Source organism: Calonectris borealis, chromosome 9 (genome assembly GCF_964195595.1).
Source record: "Calonectris borealis chromosome 9, bCalBor7.hap1.2, whole genome shotgun sequence".
Lineage (NCBI taxonomy): Eukaryota > Metazoa > Chordata > Aves > Procellariiformes > Procellariidae > Calonectris > Calonectris borealis.
In genome coordinates this window covers 30,113,659-30,126,437 of record NC_134320.1, presented here as the reverse complement: position 1 = coordinate 30,126,437, position 12,779 = coordinate 30,113,659, and the positions used below count along the sequence as shown (strand labels likewise).

The 12,779-nt window shown below is 36.7% G+C and overlaps 1 protein-coding gene across 10 annotated transcripts in view; it reads left to right on the top strand.

The window, feature by feature from the left end:
* RNF13 (ring finger protein 13) overlaps positions 1–12,779 on the top strand; it is a 47,784-nt gene that overhangs the window by 18,163 nt on the left and 16,842 nt on the right. For 8 of the 10 annotated variants that reach the window (XR_012674750.1, XR_012674747.1, XR_012674749.1 and 5 more), the window contains 5 exons: positions 1,818–1,905; positions 3,793–3,883; positions 5,280–5,385; positions 10,516–10,609; positions 10,930–11,070. Coding sequence is in view for 1 of the 10 variants with exons in the window: in XM_075157581.1 (XP_075013682.1) it covers positions 1,818–1,905; positions 3,793–3,883; positions 5,280–5,385; positions 10,516–10,609 (379 nt within the window). In the remaining 9 variants the exon portion in view is untranslated. Of the gene's footprint in view, positions 1–1,817; positions 1,906–2,573; positions 2,670–3,792; positions 3,884–5,279; positions 5,386–10,515; positions 10,610–10,929; positions 11,071–12,779 lie in introns of those variants that run through there. The other 2 variants (XR_012674751.1, XM_075157581.1) reach the window with 2 other exon arrangements.

Here is a 12,779-nt window from a genome sequence, read left to right as displayed (position 1 = left end):
TCCTTAAGTAATATAAATTATTTACTACCTGTCCTGAAGGACATATTTCAATGTCTAATGGACAGTAATAAAAACCTATTCAGGACATGATGTTAAAGAAATAAAACAACCAAACAAAAAAAAATTAATACTACATAGAAACTGTCACTAATTGCCATAGCACATTTATGTGGATATGAAGATTAAGAACCGGTGATAACCAGGGAGCTTTAAAGCTCAGATCACTCAATGAACTTTTGTATTCCTTCCTTCAGTTTCAACACTTGGTGATTTGTCATGTGTGTTATCCGTGATGACTCCATTACTGCCATTCTGTGTCACAGGCTCAGATATGTAGATGTTCAGTGCTTTTAATTCTTTCCTTGTCTTACTTTTGACCGTTTTATTTAAAATTCTCATGCCTTTTTTTCTTTTTTGCCTATTTTTGCTGTTGTGCAGCATGCAAGAAGGCTTCATATTTCAAGCTTGACCTAGAGAACCTTTTTTTAGAATAATCAGTGGAAGTTTTCCAGCTTTACAACTCATGTTCTTCATTATTGTTTGTCTCTTGAGAAGAGAAGTTGGGAGTGCGTGTGTATGTGTATGTATACGTATGTGTGTGTGTATGTATGTGTATATATACATCTATTTTCACCTCTCCTACCTTTGAGGATAGAAGTCTTGAAAAAGAGCACCAGCATTTTCCCCTGGATTTTTCAGGTCTGGTGATGATAGTCTGCTGTAAAAGAGAGATGGTGGTGATTTCTTGGTGAATTGGTGTAGGACAGGGTTCCATAAGATTTGTTTGTATGTATGTTTGTTTGTAAGGGTGGTGCTGTAGTTGGTATTTGTTAACTGATTAATAAAGCTGTTGTGATGCCATAATACCCAAATGCTGCAACTGTTTTCCAGTTTCAAAGGTATTTAAAGTTGTGATCTTTTGTTCAGTTGTACTTAAGGGTTGGTTGTTTGCCCGTTACATAAATACGTATTTGCATTACAGTCTCCTTAAATAAATACATCCATCTAAGTGGAAATAAAAGCTATCACCATGTCCCATACTAGCTCAATTCAGAGCAAGTCTATCCAGCTATAGCCAAGCTTATTACATACTTTTTAACAGAAGTTGAATACAGGATGAAACCCAAATGTTCCTCAAGGTTCTCTAGTGCTTTGTGCATCTTGTGATGAGTTTTTAAACTGTTGTGGATGCATTAGAAGCATTATCTAAGATGAATAGTTGTAACTTAGTTATGTTTACATTAACTGCAGCAAATGCCATTTACATGGACCTTAGGCTTTGCTTGTATTGACAAAAAAGCCAGTATATATCAGAAATGTAACTGATACACAATATATTCATAGTTTTGTACCCATATTTATAACTTTGTACTTTTCCATGAGAAACCTTCTGATACCTGGGCTGTCAAGTAAGATATGTCCACATCTCTAAAGGCACAGAAAAGATGCTACTCATGTGACTTCATGAGCTATCAAGTGCTAATTTCTAGTTTACCAAAGTAAGTTAGTGCCTTTATTTTCAATTATGATTAAATATTATTTTTATCTACCCATAGAAAGTTTTTAATCCTGTTTTTAATATATGTAAAAACTGTCTGCAGACAATATTAAATTATTTTTCTGGAAAAATAACATACATGAGTGTAAGAATAACTATATGATTTTATTTTGAAAGGTGACACTTGTTTTATAAGTGCAAATGATGTTGTGCTAATATTTATAACTTCCTGAAAGTGTATCTTGTCTTAGAGAGGACAGACAGGTTACTGTATTTTGAAGCAGTAGTCGTTCTAATAAGTATTTTGTATGGCTTACAGGTTTTAAATGCACAGAGAGCTGGATACAAGGCAGCTATAGTTCACAATGTTGATTCTGATGACCTCATAAGCATGGGATCCAACGACAGTAAGTACAGGTATCACTTCTCTCCTGTTTGAAAATCATTTTACCCACTAGACTGTACAGTATTAAAATCAGTATAAAGTAGTATGATGAACTCTCAAAAAAAACCCTCAAAAACCCCCCCAAAACCCAAACCCAACAAAACCATCACCACCACAAAAAAAACCCCAAAACAAACAAACAAACAAACAAAAAAAACACAAACCAGAAAAAAACCACCCCAACCAGAAATCCTCCTGCTTTTAACATTTTAAAATGGGAGATGTTCGTATAAGAACATACATGTATACTTCTGTATTATTTGTGGCATTAAGTTTGTACATTCTCTGAGTGTTTCTTTTATTTTTCCTTTAAATTTTAGTTCAACTGTTATGGGTTAAATGGTTAAATTTATAAGATAGATTTATATGACTGATGTGGAAAATAGCTGATGTGTTGTTAATTAAGTAGAAATACAGGAAAAGTAAAAAACTACTCCTTTGGAAGAAAATCAAACTTTAAAATATGAATTTTTAGTATTTGTTAGTGGTTCCATTTTGTTGTTGCACTGTTGTGTACATTTTTCTGTTCCTTTGGACAAATGGATTCTAATTTAATATGAACACATATTACTTGTACATATTTTCATTTTTTCAGTTGGAAAAGAATGTTTAGAGACCAGTGCGCCATTTTCTGATTGATTCTGATGCTAGCTGTTCTGATTTTAACCTTTCATGGAGTGAATGTGTTCAGAACATCTTGTAATCTAGTCAAAATGTTGGTTTATGGTATGTGTTTTTTGTCTTTAGTGCTGTTATGACTTTCTTTGTGGCATTTCTTTATTTTGTCCAGTTTTTGAGCTTGCTCAATACAGAACAAGAACATAAATGGAAGCAAAAAAAGTCTTTCCGAATGGAAACACCATTGAGTAAACTAGGAAATGAACTTTCAGCAAACTAAGTGGCAGCTGAGTAGCCCAGAAAGCTACGTAAAAGTGGTTTTAATGAATTCCCAACCTGTGTGAATCTTATTTTCAGGTTTCACTGAGAAATCAAAACAAGTAGAACAAGTTCACAACAAATGCAGACTTGGGTAGTGTGAGGTGACATTAAGCCATGTATGCTTTTGCCTCGGGGAACCTGAATGCTTTGATACTGACTAAACTCAAGATACTTCGACCCTTAAATGTGAAGCATAAGTCAGAGGTGCAAATCAATATAAAGTCAAGCCAAGGAGAAGGTTTTTGAGAATATGGAATTTATCTTTCAATAATTTTTCATTTGTGCTGCATCTTTTGAGCTTATTATTGCCTTCACTAGTAAGCAGAGAAGGGGGAGACAGTTCCATCCAGTTTCTTGAGACGGAAATAAAGATGTGGGATTTGTTCATTCTCTTCTTTCTTCTTTTTGACCTTTTCTAGCCACAGCTGTTTCCATTGTGTTCATTTATGTTTAGGGTGAAAAGGAGGAAAGAAAGATGAATTAAAATTTGCAGTACCAGATATATACTTATATAAATTATATAAGTTGCCAGAAATTCTGGAAATCAATGGAGTTGTGTGACTTTATCAAGTCTCTGAGTAAGAATGATGTTCTGATTAAACTTACTCTGATGATGCCTCTTTTTTTTTTTTTAATCAAAATATTTTGGGTTTATGCTTCCTTTAAATATTCCATTAAGAATTTTGATTTCTATACCTGCAATAGAGTCCCTAGATATTCAGTAGGACAAATAATACCACTTCTTATATGACGTAAAAATGTAGCATGCATGTGCATCAGTCTGTATGTCATTATGTTAAAATATGTCTTCACATTGTGATAGTCTCATAATGTTCAAGTCTTACGTCTTAAGAGTGGCCATACAGTATCTGTGTAATAATAGTTTTATTTTCCTGATTTTTTTATACAGTTGAGGTTTTAAAGAAGATTGACATTCCTTCTGTCTTTATTGGCGAGACGTCAGCTAATTCTCTTAAAGAAGAATTTACTTACGAAAAGGGGTAAGTTACCTCACATGCAGTTGTCTTATTCCTTGCATTAAGTCATTGCCTCTTTTTAATATTTACAGATTTAAAATAGGATGTTGTGATGACAGAGGCTGTAGGTATTCCAGGTGAAACCTTGTGCCTGAGAGCAATGGGCAGAAAGCATTTTAAAAATTAGTATAAATTGCTTTCCTGCAAGAGGGTTACCATATATTTATCAAATTTTACTCCTTTCATTTTCATATAGCATTGAACATATGAGTTTAACTAGTGATCTAGGAATCGCAGAAATGTTTGTGAGAACATGCGTATTTCAGATCTAAGGGTGTGTTCTTTTTACAATATATGTCAGTTCTCATTGAAGTCTTTTAAAAAAAAAAATCATCCTTGTTCTAGAACAAGTCAGAGATAACTTCCTATGCTAGGTGAATCTGCAGGATGCATTTAAGACAATTCTAATGGGATGCATGATTAGGTCTGCTTCTGTTCTCCTTTTAAGTTTAAAACTTTAAAAAGAAAAACATTGCGAGAACAAGATGGTTAAAATATATACCTTGAATAGGATGGAAAACGAGGTGTGTTTTGTATTATTAATCTAATGATCTTGCTTCTTCAGGTCTGTCTGATGTACTTTCACTAAATTAATCAGAAGAACTAGATTGTGTCATTCTTAAGTAGACACCTTAAGGAACTACTTGAAAAGTAAAGCTGATGAAACTACTTGATAAGTAAAGCTGATGACACTACTTGATAAGTAAAGTGTGGATCCACATGAGTGCTGGTTATAGAACTACTAACACTTTTATACATTGTACCTTCTCAGGTGTTTCTGACTGCGTGTGCCAACAGAATAATAATGGGATTTTACTTCCTTAAGTATCAATAAATACTAGTATTCAGATATCCAGTTGCCAGCATCCATGTCAGGTTCTCTAGGAAGATTTTTATTTACTGTACTGTAATTTATTGACTCTCCAGAAGACAAAGGGTGCACTTTACCATGCTTCATGATTTGAAACTAAACCTCCCGTATCAGGCAAAATACTTGCAAATAAGAATGGTTTCACAGTATCTTTTGATAGTCATGTTGTATTTTTCTCATTCTGCTATCAAAGCAGCTATGAGGTTGTTTTCCTGGTTGCTTTAGATTTATTTATGATTGAAGTCAGTAAGTAGTTTTAACTCCAAAAATGTTCTAAGAAACATTGTTTTATCCTTTTATTTAATTGGCTTTATGTTATGTGGATATCAGCTGAATTTTCTATGTTGTTGTGCACAGGCAGGTATTCCTTTAGTGTGTCTAGCGATAACCTTTTATTTTAATGTGTTTTTTTTCATTGTATTTATTCTTTAATTCATTGTTCATTAAATTCTAACCTATTTAGAAAGTGTTATCTTTTTCTCCCCACAGTGGCCATGTTGTGTTAATCCCAGAGTTCAGTCTTCCTTTGGAGTACTACTTAATCCCTTTCCTAATAATAGTAGGGATCTGTCTTATTCTCATCGTCATATTTATGGTAAGTTCTTTCTTCTGGTAACATTTTTTCTTTCAACCAAATCATCATAGAATTGTCACTTACTGAAGTTAAATGAAGGGATACAGTTAAGGAATGGCAAAAGCTTTGTGTACTGTACATACCTGTACCATGCTTACCTGTAATCCTTTATTTTCTCAGTACCATAAACAGGTACGGAATTTTGGCAAAGGGTATCAGGAGCCCTTAGGATGTTCTACCTGGCACCTAACTACTTACAAAGAATTGTCCTCACGGCTACTCTTCCACTGCCCAAGTGCTTGCTTTTTCGTCCCATGAAGAATGACGTGTCCTTGTGCTCTCGTACACTGAGAGTATGTCCCACCTTACCAAACTTGTATTACTTAATAAATGTTAGTCCCACTATTCCACAGTGCAGGTCTCACCATTTTCTACTGCAGGTATAGTAATCAGTCAGCAAGCTCAGAACCTGTTACAGCATGTAGCATATATCTTACAGCGTATACATTACCTATAGAGGTTCTCAGTTGGGCATGTGTCTCCCATAAAAGGTAAAATAGAATATATATTACTTCAGAATACTTAGCATCCCACCTTTTGGAATCTCTGCTAGTCTCTGACCAATTCATTATTTTACCTTTTGATAAAAATCAAGTAATGCATCAAGTGTTCTATAACATTTTCTTGAAATATTTCTTTCTGTTTTAGTGTTTTTTGCACTGCAAGTTATGTATTTCATTGACAATCCTGGGCACATTTGGCACAATCAAAATTGCAGAAGCTCTCTGAAAACAAAGCAGAAGTGATAAACTAGAGACGATGTAAAATTCACCAATGCTTTGTCTGACCTTCTGGTGATAACCTTGATCATAGAGGACTTTGTCTCAATTAATTAGGTGAACGTATAGCCTTATCATTGTATCCTGAAGGTCAGCAGTTTGAGATAAGGAGAGATGGTATTTCTAAAGGAGAGTGGTCACCAGCAATGATATTCTGTGAACATCTGTAGTTCTGAGACCATCAATATTCTGACTTGAGCTTCACTAATAATCTGCTTATAGTGCACCTAAGTTGAAAATTCAAACAAAATATTGTTTATCTAAGAAATGGAATGAAGGCGGCTATGAAAGGGACTGTAGTATCATTTTGAAAATCATAAGTACTGGATTTGCATCCTATCAAAATATGGTGTGGAGCACTGCTCCGTCATTTTTCAGAAAGGTACTAATTAGGGAATGAAGAGAAAGGCAATGAGAATAGTTAGGGGGTCTCTTATTTAAAGAGGGATTTAGAAGGTTATCACTGAAGAGGAAACTAAGAAGGAGAGGGGACTGTAATCATGAGGAGTGTGAGCTTGACTTTTACCATAACCACCACTGTGGAAATTCAGAAGTAAAAGACATGGTTTTTAGTCTCAGGATATTTCTTAATATTTTGCCTCAAAGTTTTTCACCAGTTCAGCTGCTTTTGGTTTTAGGTGATGTTAAGTTTAGTTTCAAAAATTCCTTATGGACTTCAGTGCTGTCATCTTCAGGTCAAGAAATGAACTAAATTACAGGCTAATTTGCACCAATCACTTTAGCAAGGAACTAGAGTTATGTAACAAACACAAGGCTAATCCTGCTGAAAGGCCACCTCTCCTTAGAATTGCAGATGTTTCCCTCACTATGAAAATAGCAGTTTTCTGCATCAAAAGTGGCATTACAAATGTTATAGGAGTCAGCTAAACAAATTTGTAAAGTGTTTGTCTTTAGGGCATAAGCGAGTTCTCTTAGCAGAGCCATAGAGTCACGGAATGGTTTGGGTTGGAAGGGACCTTTAAAAATCATCTTGTCCACAACCCCCCGCCGTGGGCAGGGACATCTTCCAGTAGACCAGGTTGCTCAGAGCCCCATCCAACCTGACCTTGAACACATTCAATGATGAGGCATCCGCAACTTCTCTGGGCAACCTGTTCCAGTGTCTCACCACCCACATCATAAAAACTTCTTCGTTATATCCAATCTAAATATACCGTCTTTCATAGATACTGATTCTTTTAAATTTGCCTTTTAAGAGCTGGATCTTTTTGTATCAGCATGCTGATACTCTGAATTAAAATAATTTTTCACTTAATGTGAATTTTAGAGTTTCAGATTCCAAATAAAATATATAGGGAAGAGCCACCTGTACAATCCAAAAGGAATAAACAGGTGTTAGGTAGGATTGGCTGTGAGAAGGGGAAATAAACATTTGGTGAACAAAATTTCAGGCATTTAAACGTCCTCCAGTTGCTTATGCACTGTGAGGAAATGTCAAAAAGGGCATGTCTGTAAACTATGTTTAAGAATATGTCCCAGATATAAAAGCAAAGGCTTTGAGACACCTGAATTTCTCTTCTGTTAGTGTCAATAGGTAGTCAGTGCTAAAATGAATGTTCTTTCCATGTCTTAGAATCATGTTGTAGAGGAAAACCAGACCAGGAGAGAATTGTATTGTATATCTGCAAGTCAGGGTTACCTATACTATGTATTTGGGACAGATGTTTGGCGGGTTTTGGAAAGAGGTTGTATAATGTTGGAAATGCCAAAATCCATCTACACAGCTCATGTTAAACTGTGAGAGAAAAAAAGCGGAGAGGTATTTGAAAGCGTTTTCCGGAGTGTAGTACAGGTTCGAAGGGGAAACAGGATAAAGTGATAACCTATGGGGCAGCATGACGATGTTTGAGGGATGAGGGCCTTCACTCTGCTCCATGACATATGAGTACCCTGGGGCATATTTGAAATGTGTGTACACTAACGCATGCAGTATGAGGAATAAACAAGAGGAGCTAGAAGCTTTGGTTTACTCCCAGAGCTACAACATCATTGGCATAAGTGAGACTTAGTGGGAAGAGTCCTGTGATTGGAGTGCTGTGATGGACAGTTACAGGCTCTTCGGGAGAGATAGGCAGGACAGGCGAGGCGGAGGGGTAACTCTGTAAAGGAAGAGTTGGTCTGTACAGCACTTGCAGTTGAGGAGGAAATGGCTGAGAGCCTCTGGGTAAAGATTAGAGGAAAAGCTAATAAAGTCGATGATGTTGTCTTTTTTAATACCAATGATGGGCCCTGGGACCCCCGGAGCCCTGGGTTGGAGGACCGTGACTGGGGGAGTGATAAACTCCCAGCTGACTTTGAACTTTTACGGGATTTGCTGCTGCAACTGAATGCACATAAGTCTGTGGGGCCCAATGGGGTTCATCCCAGGGTACCGAAAGAGTTGACCGACGTTACTTTGAGACCTCTTTCAGTTATTTGTCAACAATCTTGGGAATTTGGAGAGGTCCCAGTTGACTCAAACCTAGCAAATGCTATTTGCCCTGTTTTCAAGAAGATGAAAAAGGAAGACCCTGGTAATTATAGGCCTCAGACTGACTGAAGTCAGTCTCACTTCATTGCCTGGTAAAATTATGGAGAAAATTCTTCTGGGAGTTATTAAAAAACACTTGAAAGACAATGCGGTCATCAGTCGAAGCTAACATGGGTTCATGAAGGGAAGGTCAGTCCTTACTAACTTAATATCCTTTTATAACAAGATTACCCACCTAGTGGTCGAAGGGAAGGCAGTGGATGTATGGGGTTGTGGTTTTTTGGTTTGTTTGGTTTTGGTTGTTTTTTTTTTTTTTTTTTTTAAGCAAAGCTTTTGATACTGTCTTTTACAGTATCCTTCTGGACAAAATGCCTGACATGAACACAATATGATGGGTGAACAATTGGCTGAAGGGTTAGGCTGAAAGAGGTGTAGTAAATGGGGTAACGTCTGGCTGGCAGCCAGTCATTAGTGGTGTTCATCAGGGTTCAACTTCACGGCCAGTTCTTTTCAATGTTTCTATCAATGACCTGGACACAGAGTTGAGTGCACACTAAGTACGTTTGCCAACAATACTAAATCAGGAGACGTTGATTCCATTGAGTGTAGAGAGGCCTTAACAGAGAGATCTTGATAGATTAGGGCTCTGGACAATTAATTGGTGCAGTGAACTTGATCCCAGGGAGGTTCCAGGTTGAATGAGGACCAAATCCAGTTGTGGTTTCTGCCCTGCTTCTTTCAGGAAATCTTGTTTTTAACTGAGAAATGAATGTGAGATTCTCTGATTGTTACTAAGTATCTGAATTACAGTAGAAAAACTGCAGTTTATGCATACAGCTCATTGTTTAACTGGGGTAAAAAGAATCTGAATGAACAGTTTAGATCCAAATATGCATAAAAAGTGAAGCCAGGTGTGATGCAGAAGGATAAATAAATTTTAGTTTGCCAAAACCAATTACAGTTTCAAATAGTCCTAATAATATGTGTCCATAATATAGATACATTCATACTTCTAAAAAAATAATCTGTTGTGAAGTATATCAATGCCTTTCAGGGATTCCTAAAGTGAGAGGTATTATTGCTGTTTATAATATTAATACTTTCTCGGTGTTTACCTTATCCACAGCGTAGGTAGGTGTAGAGCACCTCTGCAAATTTCAAAAGACTTGTTAGTGTGTATACTTTGGTTAAGGCCATTTTTTTGTTTCTTTGTTTGTCATCATATTTGAAAAAGAATGTCATATCACAGATGCTAGAATTAGAAACTGAACAGAAATAGCATTAGGGACTATTAAGAAAATGGAAACAGAATCTTTAGTATAGTTGAAGACAGCAAGTAACTATGGCTTGAAGTAACCCCTTTACTCCTCCCCAAACTACATCTAGATACTATGAAAACAGTTCTGATGAACATGGGAATAATCCTCTAAAAGAGCTGTAATAATCTAAAAGTGTAAGCAAAACCAGTCAAACTTAATGCATTGTGTTTTGCTCTGAAATGTGCCATCCCACTGTACATGGGCCTCAGTAAAGGATTACAGCGATGGCCGTTACTTTATATAGTATGGACATAATTTTTTTTTCTCTTTCTTTTCCAAAAAAAGCTTGCGCATTTTCAGTTTCAAGTGCCACGGTCATAGAGAACATCCTTTAGGCTTGTTTGGCCTTATGCTTGAGTCCAGGCAAGGGAAGAGGTGATTCAGTTTGAGCTGGGGTTCCCTTTTGACTAACTTACTCTGAAGACTCATGAGTCAAAACTCTTATTGTTCTTTTATTGTTTTAACTTACTGTTCTTGTTGTCTTACTTATGTCTGTTTCCAGATCACAAAATTTGTGCAAGACAGACACAGAGCAAGAAGGAATCGGCTTAGGAAGGATCAGCTTAAGAAACTTCCTGTACATAAATTTAAGAAAGGCAAGTGGATCATTCTTTGTCTAATTAATTGGACCCCATTGTTCTTAACACAGAAAAAAAACCTCTAAATTGAGGGCGTTTGTAATTTTGGAGATTATTTTGAGTACATTTGAAATAGATGATAGAGTTTGGAGTGAAAGCGCACAAAAAATTTGACTTGACCCTGTTCTCACCAAAATAGAGGAGTTCTAACATTTCTTTAATGGAAGCAGAGCGGACACCATATGCAGACTGTGGCTGAGAATTAAAATGTTGCTTAATATACCACAAAATCAGTACAGAAATTCCACAAAACTTCCTTGTTGTGCTCTCATTAACAGTGACCACAGCAGTCAGTCACCGTGGTGCATTATTTCCATTATTTGGAACTCCCACCTGCAGTGCTGTGGCCAGCTCTGGAGTCCTCAGTACAAGAAAGACATGGGCCTGCTGGAGCGGGTCCAGAGGAGGCCACGAAAATGGTCAGAGGGATGGAACCCCTTTCCTATGAGGACAGGCTGAGAGAGTTGGGGTTGTTCAGCCTGGAGAAGGGAGGGCTCTGAGGAGACCTTATTGCGGCCTTTGAGTACTTAAAGGGGACTTATAAGAAAAATGAGGACAGACTTTTTAGTAGGGTCTGTTGCGACGGGACAAGGGGTAATGGTTTTAAACTAAAATAGGGTAGATTCAGGCTAGATATAAGGATGAAATTTTTTACGATGAGGGTGGTGAAACACTGGAACAGGTTGCCCAGAGAGGTGGTCGATGCCCCATCCCTGGGGACACTCAAGGTCAGGTTGGACAGGGCTCTGAGCAACCTGATCTAGCTGAAGATGTCCCTGCCCACAGCAGGGGGGTTGGACTAGATGACCTTTAAAGGTCCCTTCCAACCCAAACTATTCTATGATTATTTGTGTGGGAACCGATAAATAAACATAAGTTGCCTGACATTGTAGAGACTATAAAAACAAAACTATCTTGTGGATATAATTTATCTGCTTTTCCAGAGGAGTGGTCCTTTCATTCAATCACAATACTTCTGTAAGGGCAAGAGCAATTCAAATTTAATGCCAAAATACTTGCTGTTGTGATTCTTTGGAGTGATTAATTTTATGCGAGATCTAATGACAAGATGAGAAATAAAGCTGTTGTAAGTTACTTTATTCAATGAAATAGAAAAGCTGCCTTAAGTCCTTCTCTGTTGGAGACTCTGTTAAGTCTACTCCTTAAAAGTAGAAAAAAATCTACTACTTTTCTTCTCCATTTTGTTTTTTAAATGTGTTACCATTTTACCATGTGATTCTTCATTCATACAAGCTATTGCAAGGTATGAGAAGAAAAGGTGGAAAAATATTCACTTCATTGAAATGATTGATTACTGCATAACAAGTGTCAACAGAGAATGTATTTGCCGAGGCACAAAGACCATTTTAGGGGATATGCCTTGATTCAAGGATAGAAGCACTTACTGTTCTTTGCCCTTGATAAAGCCAGCCTGCATTATTAATGAGATTGCTCTCACTTTGTGCAAAGCAGGTGTTTGATTTGAGCGGATACAGTATTTATAGGATGTTAGTCAGCCTCACAGAGGAAAAAAAAAAAAGGAAATAAAAGTGTGACAAAATTTGACCCAGTACTTGCAGTATATTACCTTTGGCAATTACAATAAAAATGTATTGCTTCATGCTGCTTTATGAAAGGTAGGATTTCTCAAGACATTATTGTGAAATCCATTCACTTCAGTCTTCTTGATGATATATCCAAACAATCTTACCTTTTGCTTTGGAAGGATAGATGAAAGTAACTCCTGTGGACTATAATCCTGTTTTTAGGAATGCTGGATTTTCTTTTGTCTCCAGTGTTTTCTTAAAAATCTGTTTGTATTGAAACATTAGCCAAATACTGAAGCTAAGACACCGTAGGTACTGGTTCTTCTCTTTCTTGCACTGCTTTGTGTATCATGAATCACTGCCTAATAAATGGTTTCACTGTACTGTGAAAGGGTTTTTAAGGGAAAGCTGGCTTTAGTGGATTTCTAGAATTTAGTAGGTTGATAGACAAACGATGATGTACTGAAGATGATTGTTCTGTAGGGGTGATTGGACTCTGACATACCTAAAGAGTTGTTAATACAGAAAATACATGAATCATCTCTAAATAGGTTTTGAGTCAAATACCACTGTAATGCATG